The 25,678-nt window shown below is 41.0% G+C and overlaps 2 protein-coding genes and 2 long non-coding RNA genes across 5 annotated transcripts in view; 3 read left to right on the top strand and 1 right to left on the bottom strand.

The window, feature by feature from the left end:
- LOC116038103 (1-phosphatidylinositol 4,5-bisphosphate phosphodiesterase gamma-1-like) overlaps positions 1-3,171 on the top strand; it is a 55,488-nt gene extending 52,317 nt beyond the window's left edge. For both annotated transcript variants that reach the window (XM_031282304.2, XM_031282303.2), the window contains exons 30-32: positions 182-270; positions 1,484-1,668; positions 2,843-3,171. In XM_031282304.2, coding sequence (XP_031138164.1) covers positions 182-270; positions 1,484-1,668; positions 2,843-2,903 — 335 coding nt within the window. In that variant the 3' untranslated portion in view covers positions 2,904-3,171. The remainder of the gene's footprint in view (positions 1-181; positions 271-1,483; positions 1,669-2,842) is intronic.
- Positions 145-12,171, bottom strand: LOC118496303. The gene is made up of 3 exons (XR_004898849.1): positions 12,053-12,171; positions 1,431-1,690; positions 145-285 (listed from the first exon to the last, which is right to left on the bottom strand). It is a non-coding gene; the product is annotated as an uncharacterized LOC118496303 (long non-coding RNA).
- LOC116038106 lies at positions 6,851-7,702 on the top strand. Its single transcript, XR_004102022.1, has 2 exons — positions 6,851-7,059; positions 7,454-7,702. It is a non-coding gene; the product is annotated as an uncharacterized LOC116038106 (long non-coding RNA).
- A 1,192-nt stretch (positions 12,172-13,363) lies between the features above and the next one.
- LOC116038089 (alanine aminotransferase 2-like) lies at positions 13,364-24,532 on the top strand. The gene is made up of 11 exons (XM_031282285.2): positions 13,364-13,635; positions 14,076-14,165; positions 14,702-14,810; positions 14,920-15,053; positions 17,938-18,181; positions 19,199-19,278; positions 19,385-19,521; positions 20,455-20,629; positions 21,311-21,466; positions 23,631-23,743; positions 23,838-24,532. Exons 1-11 carry the CDS (start codon positions 13,531-13,533, stop codon positions 24,010-24,012), a joined length of 1,518 nt encoding a protein of 505 aa, XP_031138145.1. The 5' UTR covers positions 13,364-13,530; the 3' UTR covers positions 24,013-24,532.
- The last annotated feature ends 1,146 nt before the right edge of the window (positions 24,533-25,678 follow it).

The raw sequence follows: 25,678 nt of genomic DNA, 5'->3' as shown, positions 1-25,678 counted from the left end.
TTTTAGACGATTCTGCAAAACCCCCGTTTTAATGACATGGTTGAGTATTTAAAAGAAGCCAACCAAAATTAAAGGTCTGAGGGAGAGTGAAGAGTTGTAAATTCTTTTTGCAGATGTGACAAAAAAGAATTAAATACAAACAAGTATTTTGCAATGTGTTGCTTTATCCATGTGTTGTCAGGCTACAGGAGCATCCCTCTGAAGAACAGCTACAGTGAAGAGCTGGAATTGGCATCACTTCTGGTCCATATAGAGATCGTCAATGCAAAGGTAAACCACTGGTTCCTGCGGAGGGGAGGGGGAGGGAGAAGTAGAGGTAAAGAGAGGGAGAGAAGTAGACAGGGAAGATGTGGGGAAAGGGGTTAAGTTAGAGAGAGGGGGGAGAAGTTTGGAGTTAGAGAGAAGTAAAGGTAAGGAGAGGGAGTAAAGTTGGGGAGAGAAGGGGTACAGAGAAGTAGACAGGGATAAAAGCGGTAGGGGGGGAGACAGTAAGTAAAGGTTGGGAGAGGGTTAGAGTTAAAAAGAGGTAGAAGTGGAGGAGTTAGAAGTAAAGGAAGGGGGAGGTAGAGATGGAAGGGGGAGTTAGAGAGATAAGTAGAGAGGGGGAGGCTGTTGGAGAGGTAGAAGTAGAGGTAAAGAGAGGGAGTAAAGTTAGGGAGAGGCAGAGAGAAGGGGAGGAAGGGGGAGTTAGGGGGAGGGAGTAGGGAGAGATTTAGAGGAGAAGTAGAGGTAAAGAGAGTGGTAGCGAGGGAAGGAGGGGGGAGTTAGAGAGAAGGGGAGATAGGGAGAAGTAAAGTTAAGCAGAGGTAGAAAGGGGGGAGCCGGGGAGTTAAGGAGAGTTAGTGGGGAGAGGGGGAGTTTGAGAGAAGGAGAAGTGGAGAGGGGGTAAGTTAGGGAGAGAGAGAAGGAAAAGAAGAGTGAGGGAGTTGCAGAGAGAGGTAGAGAGAAGGAAAATAAGCGGTGCTCCCCAGTGGTAAAGTTAACCGGGATAAAATAATCATTTCAGTGGTTCATCAACTCCTAACAGGGTGAACGGCACTTCTGCATTCGCTTTGCGACTCTCTGTCAGCTATAACCACACTATGCAAGTTTGCCAGATCGGGTAGCGGATATGTAGTTCGAATGACAGCAGTAATGGACAATTCCGCTTCCAACCTGTAGGGGGACCAAAGAGGAAAAGCAGCAGAAATGCCGTACACTTTAATATGTTTAATTATTGCAAATTACATTGTTATTATCGCGATATTCAGCAACGTTATTGCATATTTTCTTCATATCATGCAGCCCTAATCAGTGGTTAACCTCTGCATGAGTAGCCATGTCATAAGCTGTGTAATAAGTAGGATAATGTAGAGCGAGCCGGTCATTATTGCAAATCAGAACCCCTTCAGCTTGATTTAATATCCGGCTCGCTCTACATTATCCCTTACATAATAACTTCCACTTGCCTTGCTGTTCTCCGTTCCTCTGACTGTGGCTCCAGGAGGAAGATGATGAGAACCTGTACATGTCCATCCAGCGGCTGCGGGATCGAACCAGCGAGCTGTCCAACCAGGTTTCCCTCCTGGAGAGGTCGGGCTCGGGGGATCTCAGCTACCAGCAGAGTCTGGAGGAGCTCCGAGCAGCTCAGGACCAGCTCAGTGAGCTGGTGGAGGCTCGAAACCGCAGGTGACCGATCACACAACGCACCCTGGGGAAAAACATGTAGAGAAGAAGCATGTATTAATTGATTTGTGTATACAGCCTTTTACATTCCATGTTTAATTTATTATATTGTTTAATACTATATGAAAATAATGTCCATGTCGCAAATGTATCTGTCTCATCATCATCATGTATCACTCATTTCAACCACCGAAACCAGCAACAGGAAATAACACTCGCAGACTTTTTTCTTCTGTGCTGACATGTTTCGCGGTGTTGGTGAATTCTTACAAAAACAAAATGTCAGTTTAAATTGCGTTGTAACTCGCATTACTGAGATTGTAACGGATGTAATATTACCGACATGTGTTATAATACTGCGTCACAGCAAGAAGGAATACATTACTGTAATTGCGTTACTTTTGTAACGCGTTACTCCCATCACTGGTTGGGACAGACCCCTTGTTTCTTTAGGCTAGCTTTATTAGCTTTAGCCTGGCTGGTAACGTTAGCAGCTTTCTGGCAACTCTGGTGAAAAGAGGCCGGGAGACATTCATTAATCGGGTGATTTATTTCGTCTTTGCAGCAAACATTACCACTGACTACTGTAGCTTCACTACCCATCGAAAAGCATGTGCATCATTGTGTCTGCGGCAGCTGCCGCACTTCTCATAACAAACCCCGTCGGACTAACATTACGTCACATACACACGTTGCCCACATGGCTACCTGTCTTTAAGGGGAAAAGGTCGGCCGGTAACAATCATGTAAAAGGACAACGGTGAAAGTTTACTTTTCTATCAAGCTACAAAAAAGTTCTAGCGTTAACATTGCATGTTAGACTTTAGATCGGGCCCAAGAAAATCAAGCCCGACCACGCTGCGTCCGATCCCGGCCCGACACATTAACTGTAATTATGAGCCTGAGCCCGATTTAAACCCGACAATTTTTTAATACGTGGGCCGTTATAACTGACGTTCTCAATTCCGAGTTGTTTGAACTACAGAAATCTGTTTAGAATTATCTTAATAAATACCGGTAATGCAACAAGGACGAAGCATGTAAACTGTGCTGTTTGTTTATTCAGAATGGAACGGATCGCAAATGGATCCGAATGAAGAAACGTAAAAAACAAAAAAAAAGTTTTTTAAAACAATAATTTTTTATTTATTTATTTATTTATTTTCTGCTTTTCCAGGCTGATGGAGAAGAAGAGGAGGGAGAAGCTAAGGCAGCAGGTGGCAGCAAAGCGCAGCTAACCGTCCGACACAAACCGTGCCCGACACACACTGCCACCGGAGCTGTGCAGCGACAGCCTGGGAAGACCACGGGCTCTCTACAGCAGCAACATGCAATCCGTTTATAACTGGAAATAAAAACATGTTCTTTCACAAAATAATGTGAGACTTTACAGCACCATGTTGGACTAACAGCAGAACAAAAAAAGACTAAAAATAAGACCTCACTAAGCTATAAAAACAATCATGGACTTGTGGCTGAAACACATTAAGAGCTAACTGGAGACGGGTTTCTTCTGATGTTTTCATGAAAACAATACAGACAGAAGAATTGAATTTCTTGACTAGGGCTAAAATAATGACTTATTTAACCCATTAGTCGATCCGGTCATTTTTCAAGCGAAATACCAAACATTTGCTGCCTAGGCCGAGATAATCATAAATAGATCATTTGTGGACTGTTGATCAGAAAGAACAAGCTATTTGAAGACGCCACCTTGAGCTTTAGGAAATATTGAATATTTTCACTACTTTCAAACATTAATGAATAGGGCTGTCAAAATAACGCGTTAATTTCGATTAATTAATCTGAGAAAAAAATAACGCGTTAAAAAAAATAAAAATAACGCAGATTAATCCATTCCATATTGATGTTTGACCCGGAGCCGTTCTAGCCACCATTCGACTGTAAAATTAAAGAGGGAGACGAGAATGTGCTGCCTGGATCATTAACTGGAACATTTACTTGTAAAAATCTTCTTCCTGCCAACCCTGGCTACCGAAATCTGGTGCCACTGATATGTCGGCACTTCTCTCTGGTGCTCTGAAGACGATACAGGCAACACAAACACCGTTGAACGTGACGCTAGTTAACACTATACTCGACAGCAGCTAACGTTAGCCTACCGCTAGCTAGTTAACACTATACTCAACAGCAGCTAACGTTAGCCTACCGCTAGCTAGTAGCTGGATTAAACACGGTTACAATGCTGACAGCTAACGCTGAACGGTGTAAAGTTTGACTGTGTTTTACTGTAGAGGACTGTGACTCAACAGCGAGATGTAACAATCTGCAGCTGCCGAGCTGCCGTCGGAAAAACAACACAGACGGTGCGTTCAATGAAACTGGTAAATTACAGCTTCGTGGTGCATTTGTAGTTATTGTAAATGTCCTTGGTGGTTGTTTTTGTCGTTCAACAGCAATTTACTAGTGAAATAAGTTATTGTTATTGTTATACATTATTATTAAATCATTTAATTTTGACCATATGGCCTTAGCAATAAACAAGCCGTTCTTTAATGTCACCAACGGTTGTTTAGTACCCTTTGTTTTCTTTTTTTACTTTCTTAAAAAGTATCTGTTCAGGCACCGTTAATTATGTATGCGATTCATTTCGATTAATTAATCACAGAGTCTGTAATTAATTAGATTCATTTTTTTAATCGATTGACAGCCCTACTAATGAATAATGAAGATGATCGTTTGTTGCCGTTCTAATCGTGATGGGTAGGTCTGGTAGTCTTAGACACCTAACGTAATGTCAGCCATTTATCATACATGTGCAGCTGGCCAACTGCCACTACAACAAAAAGTCAAAAATAAAGATTTAAAAGCATCATTCGTCAATTTTTACAACAAAATATTAATACAGCAAAATAATGATTAAAAGAAAAAGATCGATCTGTTTGATGATTAGGCCTGACTGCTTCTTGACACCTTTAGAAACTGGAAGGTTTCAGTGTAGATGTATATATAAAGCGCCACAAAACTGAACTAAAATCAACAGATGCTTTTGGAAATTAAGTTTGAAGCTCATCAAGTTCGCTCTTACTGTGTTTTGGTCGTTAGAAAACAAAAAGGATATAAAAGGGAGAAGAAAACTCAGGTTACATGAACGGATGGAATTAAAAAAATTTATGAAGATGGAAAAAGGGAGCAGTGGGCATGTGTAGCAAAACAAGTTAATGTGTATGTGCCTTTGATGTATTGCGCTTTGTAGAGTATAATTACTCTAGTGTTTAACAAAGAAAAAAAACTTTCTCTACAACTGGAATAGTAAAACTACTAACAAACTGGAGGAGGAATCCATTCGTTTGGCTCGGACCACTACTCATGAAATGGGTTTACAGGGATTTTAAGACTGGAGTCTGTTCCTTCTAATCAAGACCAAGTGTTTTTTTGGGGGGAGGGGTGATCACATGAACTCTGACCCCAGGTGGCGAGGGGCTCCTGACACAGAAGTTCCAGTTCTACCCGGGAGACCACAAACTGGACAAAACAAATCCTCACCAAACCACACAGAGAAGATCTTTTAAAACTTCTTCAAAAAAGGGCTCTAAATATATCTGTACTACCTGCTGAGAGGCACGACAACAGCGAGCGGGCGAGAGAGGAAGACCACAATCCTCACAGCGCCCCTGGATGTCACCTGCACCGGGGGCTCAGTTGGGTTCGTTACAGTCGGACACACACGACAAACAAGGGCTATCACAGAAAACTAGCGAATCTTTTACTTCTTGCCTCACATCTAAAACATGACCAGGATCAGTTCCCGTCATCTGGCTCTAATAAACAGATGTGGCTCAACTGGTCCTGGATTTGCCAAAAAAAAACAAAAAAAAAAAACCCTGCTTCAATCCGACCCACTGCATGGCTTCATATCTAGTAACGCCCCCTCCCACCCTCCCCCTATTTTGCTACTTCACCTTTCAATCATCCCCTTATCTAATTTCTCATTGTATATAACTTATTTATCATCCGTAGATCCTGTCTTAATACATAAAAGAACATACTAGGAGAATGATAATGGACTTCAGCTAGAAGATACTGTAACTTCATGTAGAAATTATTAATATTGTGTCCCTTTAAATGTCCCCATAGACACGAACCTCTCCCTTTAGCCCTACGCTGCAGTTGCACTGGGTGGGGAGGACTTCTATGCAAAAGGTCTTCTTCTTGGTCTTTAGCTATTGTGTATGAGGCGATTTGACTCAAGTTATGTTTTCTCTCTGTATCTATGCCAACTGTCCAGTATTATTCCTCTGCATTACAAATCATGTGCAAGTTTCCATTTAATAAAATTCTTTTTGTGTACTCCTGTCTTTTTGAAACATATGTGATGCAAAACCAGCAGCAAGCAATGACCTCCGCAAGTACGTAGGAAATTACAGACCCTTTCCAAAAAATTAGAATATCATGGAAAAGTTTATTTATTTCCATAATTCCATTCAAAACGTTAAACTTCCATAGATTATAGATTCAGGGCCCACAACTTAAACGATTTCAAGTATTTAGTTGTTTATTTGTACATAATTTGGGCTTCCAGCTCATAAAACCCACGAAAACAGGATTTCAAAAAATTAGAATACTGTGAAGAAATCACCATTTACTTCTCAGTTTTTGCAGAAAAAAAAAGAAATTAGGATCACATCGAAGCAATCAAAATATGGTACTTTCAAAACGATAGGTCAATCTTCAATACTTGGTAGGGAATCCCTTTACCTTAATCACTGCCTCGATGCGCTGTGGCATTGAGGCAATCAGCCTGTGGCATTGCCTGGGAGTTATGGAAGCCCAGATTTCCTTGATGCTTGCTGTCAGCTCTTCTTTGTTTTTGGGTCTGGTGCCCCTCATTTTCCTCTTGATAATACCCCATAGATTCTCAATGGGGTTTAGGTCCGGCGGGTTGGCTGGCCAGTCAAGCACTGTGATGGCATGGGCATCAAACCAGGTTTTGGTGCTTCTGGCGGTATGGGCAGGGGCCAGGTCCTGCTGGAAGATGAAATGTGCATCTCCATACAGATCCTCAGCAGAAGGAATCATGAAGTCCTCTAAAACATTCTGGTAGACTGATGCGGTGACCTTGGATTTAAGAAAGCAGAGTTTACCAACACCTGCACTGGACATTGCACCCCAAATCATGACTGACTGTGGATATTTCACACTGGACCTTAAGCAGCTTGGGTTCTGTTCCTCACCCTTCTTCCTCCAAACCCTTGGCCCTTGATTCCCGAATGAAAGGCACACTTTACTTTCATCGGAAAAGAGGACCTTGGACCACTGGCCAACAGTCCAGTCCTTCTTCTCCTTGGCCCAGTTGAGACGCTTCCTACGTTGGCTCAGGCTCAGAAGCGGTTTGACCCGAGGAACCCGACAGTTGTAGCCCATCTCCCGGATGTGTCTGAATGTGGTGGTTTTTGAAGCTGTGACTCCCGCCTCATTCCACTCTTTCTGGATCTCTGCCAGATTCATGAATCTTCTCTGTTTGATAATCCGCTGAAGCCCACGGTCAGCTCTTCTGCTGGTGCATCTTCCCCTGCCACATTTTGCCCTTCCACTAGACTTTCCATTGATATGCTTGGACACAGCACTCTGTGAACAGCCAGCCTCCTTAGCTATGAACTTTTGTGGCTTACCCATCCTATGGAGGGTATCAATGATGGTCTTCTGGCCAGTTGTCAAGTCTGCAGTTTTCCCTATATTGATCCTAACTGAGACAATTGAACCAAAGTGAAGCAATTTAATGACACCTGGGAAAACCTGTGCAGGTGCTTTGAGTTTAGTAGATGAGTAGTGTGTGACACTCAGTTTAAAACATTCATGCCCTGTAAAATTTGGGCTGATTTCTTCACAGTATTCTAATTTTTTGAAATCCTGTTTTTGTGGGTTTTATGAGCTGGAAGCCCAAATTATGTACAAATAAACAACTAAATACTTGAAATCGTTTAAGTTGTGGGCCCTGAATCTATAATCTATGGAAGTTTAACGTTTTGAATGGAATTATGGAAATAAATAAACTTTTCCATGATATTCTAATTTTTTGGAAAGGGTCTGTACACATTGACGAGAGCGATTAAAAGTCATTACTTTTACAGACAGATTAACTGTCATTTTGCGGATTTGATGTCTGAAAAGTGGGTCAAAAGTCAGGAGACGTCAGCCTAGGGCTGCACAATTAATCGCAACTTTATCAAAATTGCAATTATGGACTAGTGAAGACGCCACCCTGAGCTTTAGGCAATCTTGACAAGCATTTAATGATTAAAAGAAAAAGACTGATTTCATTGGCCTGTGATCAGGTCAGATTTAGCTCAGATGATTAGGCCTGGCTGCATCTTGACACCTTTAGAAACTGGAAGGTTTCAGTGTAGATGTATATATAACGCACCACAAAACTGAACTAAAATCAACAGATGCTTTTGGAAATTAAGTTTGAAGCTCATCAAGTTCGCCCTTACTGCGTTTTGGAAGAAAACTCAGGTTACAAGAACGGATGGAATTTAAAAAAAGCTAGCATTGGGCACACGTAGCAAAAAAGTTAATATGCATGTGCCTTTGATGTATTGCGCGTTGTCAAGTGTTTAACAACACAATTACAATTACAACTGGAATAGCGGCCCTTTAAGGGAAAACTAACAAACTGGAGGAGGAATCCATTCGTTTGGCTCGGACCAATACTCATGAAATGAGTTTAAAGGGATTTTAAGACTGGAGTCGGTTCCTTCTAATCAAGACCAAGTGTTATTTTTTTTGAGGGGGGGGTGATTACATGAACTCTGACCCCAGGTGGCGAGGGGCTCCTGACACAGAGGTTCCAGTTCTACCCGGGAGACCACAAACTGGACAAAACAAATCCTCACCAAACCACACAGAGATCTTTTAAAACTTCTTCAAAAAGGGCTCTAAATATATCTGTACTACCTGCTGAGAGGCACGACAACAGCGAGCGGGCGAGAGAGGAAGACCACAAAACTTTTGTGTCTTTTTGAAACGTGATGCAAAACCAGCAGCAAGCAATGACCTCAGCGAGTAGGAAATTACACATTGACGAGGGCCATTACTTTTACAGACAGATAAACTGTACTTTTGTAGATTTGATGTCTGAAAAGTGGGTCAAAAGTCAGGAGACCTCAGCCTAGGGCTGCACAATTAATTGCAATTTTATCTAAATAGCTATATGGACTATGGACAGACTAAATCCTTGCATTAATCACACAATAATCACGTTTATTTTAAATATGTTTCAATGAAAATGAGAATAATGATATATAAATGATTGTTCCCTCCGATATCGGAAATCATATTGCTGGGTCTGGAGTGTCAATAAAATAAACCATATAATTCCTAATATCAAAATACTGAGTGAAGTTTAGAAAGAACGAAGAACGCAAAGTCTGATGACGTCATCATTCACGTGCATATTAAGCACCCATGTGGATTTACTGATCCAGTGGAGAGGATGGTTGTTTACGCCAGCAGCTAAATTCACAAGATTTTGTCCAAATTTAGACTTGTGGCAAACTATAACAGTTAAAACAGTTATACTACACACCGAGAGCTTTCGTTTCAGCCCGTTTGTGAAAAGTAAATCGCTATTTACAGAGTAGCACTGTGGTTGTCAAAACAGCGCTGTGCAGAAACCGCATGCAGACAGAGCAGATTGAAATATCGCTTTCTTCATGTTTATGCCTGTTAAGCTGATGAGAGACATTGGGCTGACACCGCTACTCCAAATATCAGTGGTGAAGTTTACGGGCAACAGGCTGTTGATGTGCTTTTTCACAAAGCAGCTTTGGAAACACGGTTTCTGTAACGTGGTGACGGCTGGGAATCTCTCGGCTCCAGTATACTGAGAAGACGTCGAAACCCAGAATTATTAACGACAAACAATGGCTGGTCGTCAAGTGCAATCATGCATTGGGCAAGAGCCCAGTTATTTTTTTTACAGCCAAAAATCTCCAGACGGCTGGCACTGCTCCTCTTCCGTCACCTATACCTGCTTGACGGAGAAGTTATTGTCACATTGCTATGAGGTGGTATTGGGTGTGGTAGTACAAGTACATGCGCACGGCATCGGACCGATACCCAATCCTGGCATCAGTATCGGTGCATCCCTACAGCATACGTCAATAGACATATCTGCATTGAGCCAAAATTAATGCAATAAGAAGTACTAGTCTCGCATTGCCAGACCTTCCTCCACAGCACTGCAAAGGAGGGTCTGGTTAGTCCACAAAGCATTCCTAGATGGGAGAAAAACGTGCTCTGGTTTATTGGCATTTCTTTAAACCAATCACAATCGTCTTGCGCGGCGCCTCTGCAAAAGAGCCTCGGGAAGGAACCTGTTTTGGTGGAACACGTGTACGTTCAAAAGTTGTTTTAGTCGTGCAACAGAAAACTCAGATTGGACAGATAGTCTAGCTAGCTGTCTGGATTTACCCTGCAGAGATCTGAGGAGCAGTTAACCATAGTCCTCAGAAATCCACCGGAGTTTAAAATGCCAACACAAAGAAAGCCCAAGGCAACGGGTATCCAACCTAAATGAGTGAAATCCGGCGACATTTCCGTCTGCAACGGAGCAATCCCAGAAGTGGAACGTCGTGGATATAAACTAAAGGCCCCGATTATAATATTTATGGATTAAAAAATGCAACCGTGATGAAAGTATCGCTTTAATTGAATGCTGCCGCTTGTAAATGTGTCGCTAATGTTAACTACAGTGTCGAAATAATTTCCTACATGGGTTACATTATTATACTGTCTAAAGCCTTTATTGTGTCTGTGATGAACCGTTCACATCCAAAAAGGAGAATGTTTGAAAATGATTAACAAAAGATTTTAAGCAGACAGAAAATGCTTTGATACCAGATGATTGGATAAGTTACAAGAACAAACTAAGCTGCTTTCCATTACGAGAATGATTAAATTTAAAAGTGACAAAAGGCACACAATATCATGTGCCAACCCTGCACAAAAAAGCATGAATGCTAATGTTGGACTTGTATTACAGAAAACTGCATTTGATAGCTTGAATATGTTGACTGTGATTCTACTAATTTTCAAGACAGAATCATAATAACTTTTTGTCCAAGAATCATATTTCACTTTGGTCTTGAGGGACAGTCTATTAAGTATTCAAAAGATCTGAATGTCTTGGATTCTAACAGAGCTAAGTTGGCACACTTACTACACTATATTAAATAAGTACCCAGAAAGCATTGTTGGAAGTAGGCCATAGTCTACTGAGATGAATAGACAGGTTACTGGTGTAAAAGCCTATTCGTTCTGGCTGTGGTAAATTATTTGCATCAAAGAACACAGAAGGCTGAAAATTAACTTAAGATTGTGGTTCACCTTAGCTGGCAAATAATACTTAGAGTTAGGATAACTTTGTTTCTTACAACATAAAAGAGAAGGTACAAGTGGAGCTGGTTTCCAAGATAGTAAAACTGTCTTGGCCTTTTTTAAAAGGATAGTTAAACATTTTTGGAAATATGCTTATTTCTTTTTATATTCAGCCTTTACAATGAAACAGCCTAAAGCTGAGAAAAGCAGCAAATCCATTGACTGTAAATATTAAAATCCTGTCATTGGAGAAGCTACAACCTATTGTATACAGTATATGGCTGAGACCAGAGAATGTTTGCAATTTTTTTTAATTACTTAAACTATTAAATGATGATCAAAATAGTTGACAATTATTTCTGTCAAACGCCATATTGATTAATTAACTAGAACTGGTTGCAGATCTAGCCTACTTCAATTTTGTAAAAAACTAGGCTTAAACAGCGTCGTCACTGCAACCAGTTTTCACATTATGATTGTTTGTGTGCCTTCCCATTAAATAAGCTTTCAACGAGAAATTAACACAACCTAAGCAGACGACCGATTCACTTAGTGCAAGCTTCCAAAATACAATGCAAGTTCAAGTGTTTGTACTCACGAGTTCATGGGATGTCACCTGAAGCATGAGCGTTGGAAAAACTGAGTTAATTTCAGGCTGCCGCTGAAGTCCAAAATGGCGGTCTGGCAGGCCAACAGCATGGCCAACAGCCGGAGACATCTAGCTAGCTACGTTTCAGGGGGTCCAATGACAGTTTCCTGGTCCTCTCTGTGTAATGAGTGAAAATATACGTCTCCTCTGTCACTTCAATAAAATAAAATAAAACTTGAACGCTATCTTATTTTCAAATCATTTAGTTTTAGCTTAATGTTCGCCAACAACATTAGCCATAGCTCATCAATGTAAGCTAGGCTGCTACCATGCTACCAAATTGATTGTTATGCTAATGACGCTAGCTTGCTAGCATGCTAATAGCGTTTAGCATCAAAACGTCTACAAACGGCATCGATATGGTGCGCTGTTAACAATCCAAACACATGTATTTACCCTTTGTAGATGGTTTTACATCCTAAGCGCCAGGTGGTTAGTGAAGATATATCAACATATTCTAGTACAAGATAAAAACAGTGGTCCATCACTGCTCATGCGTCCACTATTAGCAACAACCATAGACTGTATATAAGGCAACAACCATGGCAACCCGGCCGCCCAACACCTGCCCAGAGACAGGGCGGTGCATGCCGCCACCTACTGTACCAGAGTAGTAACACCATGACTTTAAACAACCAACACTAATAAATAAAAAAAACTTTATAAAAAAGTTATATTCTACCTATTACATTTGTTTCATATAAATATTTAAATAAAACCCGTTTAACCTTGCACTTCCCCCCCCCCCCGTCTCTAACAGCATTTTGAAGCTCCACTCCCTTCCCATATCTCAGCCTAAAGCCTATAGTACAAAAGAAATGTCAAGAAGTAGGCTTACAACCAGGGTTCAAAATTAACTTTTTCGTCCATCAGCCAAATAGCTATTCAATGTTCAAATTTCACCAGCCACTCAATAGAGTACCATTGTTTTTTTGGCTGGTGAGTGTAGCAAATCTACCAGCCACTTGCATATTTTACCAGCATTTGGCTAGTAGATGGTGCTAATTTGGAACCCTGCTTACAACCTTTTGTTCTCATGATTAGATTGAGACACCTATGTATTTCAATTATCCCAAGGGAAATTGTTGTGCAGCAGTAGCCTAAAAAACAGGGTTCAAAATAAGCACCAGCCAAATGCTGGTAAAATATGCATTTGGCTGCTAGATTTGCTTCACTCGGAAGCCAAGAAAACAATGGAAATCTATTGAACATTCACTAGCCATTTGGCTGGTGGGAAAGAGTGCAAATATAGTCCTGATACAGTCCCATTTATTTAGGTATTATTTCTGAGTGATATTTTAGAATGAACTATCTAGGCCTACACCTTGAAATGTTGGTTTGTTGCTATCACTGACATGACATGTGGATAATAAATATTGATGTGAATAAACACAGACCAAGTAGGCTATATAGCCTAACTATGAAACATCCCAATAGTTTTTTAAACCCATAGATTATGGAATCATCTTGCTTCAAAGTCATTTTTTAATTATTTCAAAATGTCTTTAAAAAGTAGCCTATTTAAAATCTTTAATGTTTGCTGATGGAGTGCAAAACAAGCCTGTTTATCAAAGCCTTTTTGCATTGTGTCAAATCTGAAAAAAAGCATCAGTCGAGGAGCATTTTACATGTACAAAGTCCACATTAGAAATCAGGATTTGTACTGAAGTGCAGAAAAAAATGGGATTACTCGTCAAACATTTTCAGACAGGGCAGACTGGTTAGCCATTACCATCTCACTTGTGCATGCCAGCAGAGTTTTCCGGAAGAGTGCATTTACTGTACCACGTTTTGCTCCAAGATCCTCAGATTATAGTAGATTCCAGTGCATAGTTTGTAAATCCCAAATTTAAAACGATTCCTGCAAAAAGACAATGAGTTCTCTGCAACTTGTGAATCCCAGGGTGAGGGGGATCAGACGGTCTCCACACAGTGGACTGCAGAGTCTGGCTGCACACATCACACAAGAGATCACACAGGTAAGAGCCTGTAATCTGGCAAAACATTTTTCAGCCTCACACTCAGTCTGTGTATACTGGAGAAAATATTTTTCATTTAAAAAAAGGGATTTTTTTTGTGCATCAAATGCAAGGATGTACAAAGAAAAGTCCAATATTTACTTTCAATGTGGTCCTTGATGTGAAGCAAGTTAAGATATGGAGTCCAGGTGTCAACAAGGCAACTTCCAACAAGCCAACGAAATACCTGTTTATCATCAGGAATATCCTGATTCACACCAAAGAAAAATAAATAAATACAAATTGAGATTACATACAGGACATGTTAAAAGAGGAGTAATTAGAGTACACTTATTTCCCATAACCCATGATTTGAGAATACTGTAAAAGTTATGGTGTTTTTTTGGTTTTCGGTCCAGACTGGACCTGATTCTTTCCTTCGTTAATATGTTCTCTTGCAGGGGGCGCAGAAACCTTTCAAAGAGGTGATCGATGTCAGCTCAGGTGATCCCCACAAAGCAGGAGTGAAACCCATCTCATTTGTTCGCCAGGTTAGTTTTATCATTTGAGCTTCTTTTTTTTTTTTCTCCTCGGCTCGCACACTTTCAAAACTATTCTTCATGATTTGGAACTGTCAGTGTTTCAAGAATATTTTCTCCGGTTGTAATTGAAGGATATAGTAGTGATCATCAGCTATTATGATTTTATTGAATTAATTTTATTCGTTTGTTTTTAAGAAATAAAATTACAATGAAAATGTATTCTATCCATGCATATCTGTTTTGTAGTTACTTTAATTGTATATGGACTGCTGTTATGGTATACATTTTAAATTATTTTTCTGATCACACAACCATCGTCATATATTATGTGTTATTATAAGTTTGTGTTTTTGTAATCATTTTCTCTGTGATTTCTTGACTGGGATACTCTCTATCTTCTTGTTTACTCTAAAAATCTTGTTGTACATGTTGTTTGTGTTTCTTTATGCAGCATGGGTTAAGGCCCCAAAACCCACGTTGTGGGACAGTATAGTTTATTTTGATCTTGATCTATGCTGTCTTAAAATCCGGCCTATTTTCTTTAGGTCTTGGCAGTATGTCTGCACCCTCAGCTGATGAAAAACAAAACTCTTCCTCTGGATGTCAGGCTGAGGGCCCAGAGGCTCCTGGAGGTCTGCGATGGAGGAAGTGTCGGTGAGGACTGGAAAAGTGATTTTCCGTACAGTGTATCTGACTTTTGAAAAAAACGCGGCAGACTGGCATTTTAATTAACAAATGTCGATATCCAATGATTGATCGATAGGTTCCTATACAGCCTCCTCTGGCATGCCTCATGTCAAGCAAAGCATCGCTGAGTTCATCATGAGACGAGACGCTGGAGTGCCTTCACACGCTGAAGACATCTTTATCTCCGCTGGTTCTCAAAGGGCCCTGATGGTATAAACACACGGTCATTATCACTGCATCACTATTCATTGTCCAGCTACACTCTGAAAAAATACACACAGGCACAGAGGTGGAAAGTAACGAATTACAACTACTCACGTTACTGTAATTTAGTAGTTTTTTGTGTGTACTTTTACTTTTTAAAGGTGCCCTGCCACACAAAACCGTTTTTACTTGCATTTCTTTGAAATATGTTAGGTCCATATGTGTTTGTGTTATGTCGTGAATGTGAAAATGAACTGCTACCTCCTCTGTCAGCTCTAGCCACTGAAAAGAAATAAGCGGAGAAATCAGGCCAATTACAAAAGCTGGTCAGTCTGACGTGGTGTTGCCTGAGCTCATTACTATTCATGAGCTCGCCCAGTTGCACTGGGTAAAGGATGCTGATAGCCAGGCTCTCATTGGCTAGCTGTTAGCCAATCAGAGTCAAGCAGCTTAGCTCGTTGAATATTAATGAGAACTGGCACAAATCGAGCTGAGTCTTCCTGCAGGCTTTCTATACCACGCTAGAATGGCTTGAAACATGGCAACAAGGCATTTTTTCCATGGTAGAACTTCAGACATTACCACAAAGTAATGAAATACGTGTGGCAGGGCACCTTTAAAGTAGATTTTAAAATTTGTACTTTTACTTTTACGTAAGTATGTTTTCACTTCCTAATGATTTTACTTTGCTACATTTTAAATCACATCCGTTACTGAGTAAAAAAATGCAAATAAAAACGTCTCTAACGTTGTTTTGTCGGTCAACAAACTCAAATCGAAAGTGGCTTTGTCCCCTTTTTAAATCACAAAAGACTGTGCTTTAACTAAATAAGTAAAATAAGTATAAATAAGACATAGAAGAAGATACAAAAAAAGTATATCGCCCCCCTCGCTGTTAAAAAGTAACTAAGTAACTTTTACTTTTGAGTAACTTTTAAATGAGCTACTTTTGACTTTTAATTTTACTTGTACTTAAGTAAAAGTCCATCAAAGTAATAGTACTTTTACTTAAGTAGAATATTTTTGTACTCCTTCCACCTCTGCACAGGCTTACCGTGGATTTCCACAGGATGCGGAACGTCTGCGGACCGGCTCCACTGCGGAACGGCTGCGTGCTCCGCCGTCCGTCAATACCCACCAGGTCCGGATTTGTTGCGTAACGGCTGCGGCCAGCCGACCACAACATCTCGCGAATTCATGTATGTTCGCGCGATATAACAGGATGTAGTTTCTATAAACAGAACCACAAAACCAACAACAGTTTGTTTCAATCCAGAGGAGTAGAGGGGAAACAACTCTGTGCTGTGTTTTCAAGGTGTAGTGCAGGGAAATATGACCCGCCGTGAGCACGGTGTATTTTATTTTGAAAAGTAACCGGGTGTTTTATTTTGTTTCTGTGCTCGACTCCCTGTCCCTCACAATCTGAATTGTGCTGAATTGCTGCGAAGCTCTCCGTCGTCCGTCAAAAATAGAAGCTCTGCGTATCTGCTCCGGAGGGCTGCGGACTGACGGAACTGGGACGGAGTAGGGACGCAGACGTTCTGCAGTCAGTGGAAATACACACATTGACTTTAATGGAAACCTAATGACTCCGTCGACGTTCCGGAGACGTTCCGCAGACGTTCCGCATCCAGTGGAAATTGCCGGTTATAGATGTTAAAGGATTATTCTGGCCATCATTTCCATCGGTTCCGCTAACATTGTATTTAACGTCAATCTAGTCTCGAGTCTGATTTAATTTTCAATGGTACTGTATGTGATAAATAGATGACTGTTTTTAATACCTTTTAAACTAACTTATTTAATCACCCTGGATTTTAAGAAATTATTCCTTTTTTTGTCAATATTATAAATTAGTATATACATTTATCTGGCTTGTTATGGAGAAAGTACATTTTTATATTTATGTCACATGTCACATGTCCGACTATACAAAAAACAATTAATACTTGAAATGTATTCATTTATAAGTTCATAAATGCCCTGTGTGTCCTTTACTTATGTATAGGCATATGTATGTATGTATGTATGTATGTATGCATGTATGTATGCATGCATGTATGTATGTATGTATGTATGTATGTATGTATGTATGTACAGGTATGTATGTATAGTATGTGTGTATGTATGTATGTATGTATGTATGTACTGTATGTACAGGTATGTATGCATGTATACATGCATGCATGTATGTATGTATGTATGTATGTATGTATGTATGTATGTACAGGTATGTATGTATAGTATGTATGTGTGTATGTATGTATGTATGTATGTATGTATGTATGTATGCATGCATGTATACATGTATGTATGTATGTATGTATGTATGCATGCATGCATGTATACATGTATGTATGTATGTATGTATGTATGTATGTACAGGTATGTATGTATATATGTATGTATAGTATGTGTGTGTGTATGTATGTATGTATGTATGTATGTACTGTATGTACAGGTATGTATGTATGTATGTATGTATGTATGTATGTACAGTATGTGTGTATGTATACATGTATTTATGTACAGTAGGTATGTATGTATTTATACTACCCTTAAGGGATGTGTTGCTATCATTGCTGTATGGCTTGGCTCAGTTTAAACCATTTGAAATACATACAGAGAGTGAAAGCCAAGAACTTTCTTTTATTATCTAGTTTGATGCCCAGTCATAACAGGAAAAAAAAACTACTTTTACTTAAAGTAAACTACTTTAAGTGCATTCAACCATGAAGGTACGAACTCCGGACAGCAAGAATCAGTGCAAACACATTAGCTTCAAATAAGCCAAACTACAAAGGGTCACATGTAAGTGTAGGTGCAAGTTCTTTTATTTATTTATTTTTCAATATCAACTAAGTTTTGTGTATTGATCTGCTGTGTCAAGGTGGTTGTAAAGCTGCTGGCCAGTGGGGAGGGGGAGACTCAGACAGGCGTATTGACCCCGAGGCCCTGCCCACACACCCTGCCCCCGCTGCTGGATGAGGCCGGGGTGACGCTGGTGCCATACCAGCTGATGGAGGACCGTGGCTGGGCTGTAGACCTGGACGAGCTGCACCGAGCTTTGAAGACCACTAGGGGGCGCTGTGAGCCCAGAGCTATTTACATCAGCAACCCAGGAAACCCCACAGGTAAACAGCATACAGTACAGTAGCTCCACTCAAGCCACCCGTTTAAACTACAGATGTTCCAATACCAATACCAGTATTCGTAAAAGCCTCTGATACTGCCTAAAATGCTGGTATTGGTATGGGAAAGTACTGGAGTTTATGCGCCGATCAGATACCACATAATTTAGCCCTGAAGGAGTTTATTTATGTTGTTTTTCCGTTGTCAATGACACAAACTGGATAATAAAAGAAAGTTCCATGGCATTTATTATTTGTGTTCAGTATATGATACACTAGTATCGGATCAGTACTCCGTATCGGCCCATACGCAAGTTCAGGTATCGTAATTGGTATCGGGGAGCAAAAATTGGAACTGACCTTCCCTCCATCCAGGACCTGTACCGGTCCAGGGTCAGGATAAGGGCAGCAAAAATCTCTGCAGACCCCTCACATCCTGGTCACAAACCGTTCAACCTCCTTCCCTCTGGTAGGCGATACAGGGCACTGTTCGCCAAAACCAGCCGACACAGAGACAGTTTCTTCCCCCAAGCAGTCACTCTGTTGAACACTCAGAAATAGCCCCTACCCTCACACTGAAAAAAATGTCAACCACCACTGTTCTGCTCATCTACCTCATGTCTATTTAAATCCTACAATTACAATATTGTTATTAATATATTACCATTGCACTGATCTGCCTTGCACTGTACTCATATTTATTAAATCCTAAAATCTCAGTCTATTGACCGATATTGCAATATTCCTTCCCTCTCTTTTGTATATTTTTTGTAAAATTGTAAATTCTATTGTATTGTTATACTGTACACTATTTTTTATATTCGTACCGTCATCTCTGTTTTTATTCTTAATATGTTAAGTGTTGTACTTTGAGACCAGCATTACCAGAGTCAAATTCCTTGTTAGTCTACGCAAACCTGGCCAATAAAGCTGATTCTGATTCTGACAAATGATATCGGACCATCTCTTTAAACTTCCTTGCTGTCATCACTTTCTGCATGCGGCTGTTTGTCCTCCTAGGTCATGTGCAGGACAGGAAATCAATAGAGGAAGTGATTCGGTTTGCAGCAGCGGAGAGGCTCCTACTGTTAGTTGATGAGGTGATCACAAACTGTATCTTCAGATTGGGATTTAACAAAGTAACTGGCAGCCTTTTTGCTCACACAGTCTTTCATTATCTATCAATTCCTTTACTCTGCACTCCAGGTGTACCAGGACAGCGTGTATGGACAGGAGAAAGAGTTTATTTCCTATAAGAGAGTCCTGTTTGAGATGGACAAAGAGTACTCAGAGACGGTGCAGTTGGTCTCCTTCCACTCTATATCCAGCGCCTGCATGGGAGAGTGAGTTCTGTCTCTTATACTTGCATTTGTTGGTTTGCTGACAGCATCATACAACAAGCAGCTTTAACCATTTGCATACAGTACATGCTACAAGGATCCCAATGAATCCTGGAGAAGCAGCGTTCCGTTTTTATGCACCACATATCTGGAACAAACTCCCAAAAAACTGCATGTCCGCTACAACTCTCAGTTGTTTTAAATCAATTTCTTTCACTGTAACTTTTATTCATGCATTTGATATCTGTCCTATTCCATTTCATGTTTTATGTACAGCACTTTGAATTGCCTTGTTGCTGAAATGTGCTATATAAATAAAGCTGCCTTGCCTTGACTGTAAAAAGCCATATACAGTATGTCTGGGCATCCCAATAAATCCCAATCAAACTGACCATACATTAAAAAAAGAAACACCTCAGTCACAAATTTATAGATTTTTTTTAAAAAGGCTCAGCAATTCCCTTAAACAGCTGGGCAATGTAGTTTTAACAAACATTACTCGAACAGGACAAAATAGCATATTTGTTGGGGAATATTTTCTGATAAATAAAGGAGGGATGTGTCAATAATGATGAAAGATGAGCATTTTATTTCAGGCCACACAACCCTCAACCACCCATACAGATCAGTTCACACCGAAGCATTGAAAAATGGACTTTGAATAATAGTTAAGTAAAAAAAACAAAAAATAAATGTTGCATAACAATAAAGAAAATGGAAATGTACTTGCACAGTTTTGCAACAGCAGAAGCGATTGTAGCCAAACACACAAATCAACAAAAACATGAGTACATAACCCAACATCATCAGCACCAGTAAACTACACCATTAAATCACTGCACCACTTAATCAATGACAAACATTCAAACAATGAACGTGGATGTGACTGTGTATTGAATAACAAGTAACCAGATGACTTCTGTATCTGTGTCCCAGGTGCGGTCTGAGGGCAGGATACATGGAGCAGGTCAACATGGACCCAGAGGTGACGCAATTTGTTGATACTATGCTGTGTACTGATATCAGTACTCCAGTCACAGGACAGCTTGCTCTGGATCTCATGGTCAACCCACCAAAACCTGGAGACCCATCCTATGACACATACACACAGGTGAGACATCTGCAGAGCCTCTTTGGGGCAGCGCAGGGGTCCCTTGACCTCTGACTTCCAAAGCGTAAATGCCGTAAACATAGTCTTTTTAAATCTTAACAATCCTTCCCAGAAAGAACCAAGCAGGCCTGCCTCGTTGCACGATCCAAATTTTCTTCAAAACATGCCATTTTGAGCGTGTAACGTTGCTCAGTTTAACGTAAACACAAAGAAAGCCGAAAGTGAGGGACATCCAGCGGAATTTACTATTCCATAAATGAACCGCCGTCCATCCAGCCTACCCCTTTACAGACATGCCCACTTCATGGTAATCCCAAGCAGTTTGCAATGTGTTGTTTTAGTCTATTCTAAAATGTTGTATTTGAATATTTCTGCATACTGGGGTTCCTAAACAGTCTTGGCGTTGCGTGAATTGGGTCTGACTGGAATGCTGAGACTCTTGTGGATTCAATGAGACCGACTGGCAAAAGACTCTGCCCAGGGTGGAATGCCCCTGAACCCCCGTACGTTTGGGCTAAGCCCCAAATGTTTACAACATCTGGCTCCGCTCCTGCAAAAGATTAGAGTCCTGCCTTATTTGCTCATATATATCCCTACAATATAGGCCCCTGTCCTGCGTGGTATTACTAGTTACAATAAAATCTCTGTTCCTTCTTCTTTTCTGTTTTTTTATGTTCGAAGGAGATTCTCCTCACTCTGGCCACTTTGTCCCAGAATGCTCAGCGGGTTCAGGAGTTTCTGAAAGATCTACCAGGCATGAGTTGCCAGCCAGCGATGGGGGGAATATACCTTTATCCCTGCCTGCATTTACCATCTGAGATTATAGAGAAGGCCAAGGTGAGAAATGTTACAAGAACTTTCATGTTCATGTAACAAAATGTATACTGCAATGTGGTGACAGGGTTTTTTAGAGGACTGCACTCAATGTTTTGCATGTTTTAGCAACTTTACCAAACTGTATATAATTTGTATTACTGCCAACTCCTTTTTGAAGTGTGTAGTAGTGGTTTGGTCCTTTTTGACCATTTTCATATAATGTAAAAAAACAAAAAAACAAAATCAAACTTGACTTCTGTAATTCAAACTTTACCTTTGCTTTTACTGTTGTAAAAGTTATTTATACACCATATGATTTGACAGGCCATAAAACACAGGGCTCAGAGGGGGATCAGAGTTCATGTCTCAGGGAAAACACAAGACTTTCACCCAGGAAACACGAGCTTGTGTCCAGGGAGTACTACTTAAAGGGACCGCTGTTTTAATCCAAACCACGCTCTTTTCTATCCTAAACTTAACTGTCGTCGCCGCATAAGGGTCGCATTTTGTCTGCTAAACTCAACTGCAACGGCATCTGAAAGGACTGTCACCTCACGGTCATTGGCGATTTTAGACCCTTTTTAGGGGGACCCCCCTAAATTTAATCTCAGCCCCCCTAAAAATGATAATAATAACAATAATTTAAAAAAAAAGTTTGTTATCTTGGCTTGAAACAGGTTTAATATCCTGTGTGGCTGTCATCGATGCTACGCACCTGTAACCCAGTCAAAGAAAGGGTTAACAGAAACGTAGTGTTGGCCAATCAGAGGTGGTTGTGCCAGACTCTCACCTTTGGCTGAGTCCCTATCTAATCTGTCAGAGGGAGAGCAGGAGATGGTTGTAAAGTTTAACGTTGGTAGTCCCCAGAGAAGAAGGTCATTTGGTCATTGGTCATTTCATGGGGCAAATTAGAACCCAAATTGAAACGTAAGCAACTAAAATTGCTGAATATGAGAGCATTGTGTCAAATTGGTCATTATGACTGTGACTTATAAAGTGTCCGGTTTAGTTTAGCAGGGGGGTTAACACTTTTGCAAGGCACTGTGTCCGTGTCACATTCTCATTAGGGGCTGAGCCCCCCCTAAAGGTCTGATCCTAGAATCGCCCCTGATCACGGTTAGTCTATATCGACGACGTTTAATTTCCGGGATTGTTCAGGTGCTGCCGGAAATTCTGCCGGATGTCCCTTTTTTTCAGCCGGATGTCCATCACCTTTTGCTTTTTTTTGTGTTGGCGTTCTAAACTCCGGTGGATTCATGAGGACTATGGTTAACTGCTCCTCAGATCTCTGCAGTGTAAATCCAGACAGCTAGCTAGACTATCTGTCCAATCTGAGTTTTCTCTTGCACAACTAAAACAACTTTTGAACGTACACATGTTCCACCAAAACAAGTTCCTTCCCGAGGCTATTTTGCAGAGGCACCGTCATTGAATCCGGCGACCACGTGACCAGTGTGGTCACGTGATCAGCTGGCGGTAACCGCAATTTCGTAGGATATCATACAAATTGTCGGTCATAAGTTTTCATACGATATCATACAAAACCGTTAATGAGAATGTGTTGCCCGGGTGCAGGTCATCAGCGCAATCAGCACCTGCAACCCAGCAAAACAACGACACCAGCGAACAGGTACTGGGAGACCTAGAGGCTGGAAGGCCAAGGTGGTCACAGAAGTCATTCTGTCAGTAGTCTCGCATTGCCAGACCTTCCTCTATAGCGCTGCGGAGGAGGGTCTGACTAGTCCACACAGCATTCCGGGATGAGAAAAAAATGTGCTCTGGATTATTGACATTTCTTTAAACCAATCACAATCGTCTTGAGCCGCGCTAAGCCCCTGACACAATAACGGTGTCTGTGCAAAATAGGCTCGGGAAGGAACTTGTTTTGGTGGAACGTGTACGTTCAAAAGTAGTTTTAGTCGTGCAACAGAAAGCTCTAGCTAGCTGTCTGGATTTACCCTGCAGAGATCTGAGGAGCAGTTAACCATAGTCCTCAGAAATCCACCGGAGTTTAGAACACCAACACAAAGAAAGAGGAAGGTAACAGACAGGAGGCCTAAAAAGAGGGACATCTGGTGGAGTTTCCGGCAGCACTCATACAATCCCAGAAGTGGGACGTCGCCGATAAAGACTATTCTGTCAGTAATAACTAAGATACTGAAGACATTCACATCTCTGCTTTTAGAAATTGGAGGTGGAGGCAGATGTTCTGTACTGCCAGATGTTACTAGAGGAAGAAGGCGTGTTCTTAGGAGCAGGATGTCAGTATGATGGAACAACTGGAAACCACCATCTGAGGTGAGAGACGTTTGACACATTAGTCAGGTATGTTACCTTTTAAAAAAAGCAAATGCATTATGTTTCTCTCTCTCTCTCTCTCTCTCTCTCTCAGGTTAAGTATCCTTGTTCCTCCTGACACCCTGCAGGAGGTCTTGGATCGCCTCGGCTCCTTTCACCGTCGCCTCGTACGGGACAAACTTCCTCGCCCTGACGGAGGTGTGAAGGACAGAGACATGGGGGAAAATGTCAGGCTCTTTTCGACCGCAGGAACGTTCCCTATGAACTAACCTTTTAAGGGACCTCATTCTATCTCGTGAAGGGCTCATTCCATAAGTCTGAATCTTGTTTCAAATGCAAATCTCCTTTAAAAACAACACTTAAGGGTTTGTGACTAAATTAAAATGCCTTTATTTTTACATGGAAATATGCAATTTAAATTACCAAAACGTTGCGACCGACATAGGCCTTCATCAGGGTCATTGTCAACAGTAGCTTGCTCACCTATATTGTGTTACACTAATCAGTGGACTGGGAGTGTGGTTCTCTATCAATGTGCAAGCCTATTGGTCAAAAACAAGGAAGTGATACATCATCAATCGAAGGGAGAAAGAAGCGGGAGGGAAGAGGAGGGGAAGGGGAAGTTATTGCGTTTTGACCGCAGGCACCAGGGTCTAAATGATGCCCAGGATGGAGACTGAGAGCACTGAAGGCTCAAGCAGCTTGCAGAGCAGATCATATTTTTCCCCTAACTGTACTGTGACAGATTGATTTAGGCAACAATACGCAAAACAGTATTTTCTTGTTTTGAAAAATGCAAATAAAGAATCTTTAAAAATGGCAAGAAATGTTCTTCTTTTACAAACCGATTCTTATGTAAATGTCTAAAGATGGAAGTCTAAACAACACAAACACAATGTCTAAACAAAGTTCATGAAAATCCATTCTATAGTTGTTGGCATATTTCAGGAAAAAAACACAAATGTTAACCTTATGGTGGCCGTGGAGGAAAAGTCAGTGGTATTCATTCTCATTCATTCATTCATTCATTCATAATGCAAGATGGTTGATCCCAAATTTGGTGTGACAGTGGACAGAGGGTTCCTCCACATGTGTAACATGGAAATATCTTGATGTATTGAGGGACTACAGTTCTACAAACACATAGGCATAAGTACAATGAGCAGAAATGTCAAATATGAAGGTCCATGATGAATGTATTTATTTAATTTTAGGCAGCTTTGGCTGGGGTTGTCCGAGAAACACCAATCAGGGTTCGCTGGGGAAACTTGATAACTCTTGTTATGTCTAGGATTATACCAGTGCTTGGTTTTACTTGTGCAATTTGAAAACTGGAAAAGCTAACCGCTTACCCTCCCGACTGGAGGTAAGGGTTAGAGGCCTACCTACAGGCCTTCCTTCGGCTTGGTGTGTCGCCAGCTTCGATGCTGGCCTGCCCGCTCTTTTTCACTCGTCAGTTGATGCAGCGTCAAACAGCGTTGGCACTTCGTTGACAGTTCATTTGTTTGACATTCAAAACGTGGACATAACATTAACACGAACTCCGTGGGGAAACATCACAACAAGTCAGAAAACCTGATCCTCTTAAGCAGTCTAGGACAGTCTCCTTCATTTCCCGCTTTCACTCTCTGACGCAAGTTTAAAATGCCAACACAAAGAAAGCGGAAGCTGACGGACATCCGGCCGAAATGAGAGATTTCCGGGGGAATTTCTGGCTGCACCTGAACAATCCCGGAAATGAAACGTCACTGATATAGACTAAGACATGTATGACATGTTCCAAACAATATGAAGTAGGTGTAAATGGCAGGTCTAAAGAATACATTGTGAAATAGCACGGGGACAAATACTTCCATCTCATGAGATATTCACGTGTTCCACATGGGGAGAAACCCCCTGCCCATTGTCAAATGCCCATTGTCCCAAATGTGGGAT

Source organism: Sander lucioperca, chromosome 11 (assembly GCF_008315115.2).
Source record: "Sander lucioperca isolate FBNREF2018 chromosome 11, SLUC_FBN_1.2, whole genome shotgun sequence".
NCBI lineage: Eukaryota > Metazoa > Chordata > Actinopteri > Perciformes > Percidae > Sander > Sander lucioperca.
Note: the sequence above shows the minus strand (reverse complement) of the source record. Positions and strands in the feature narration are given on the sequence as shown.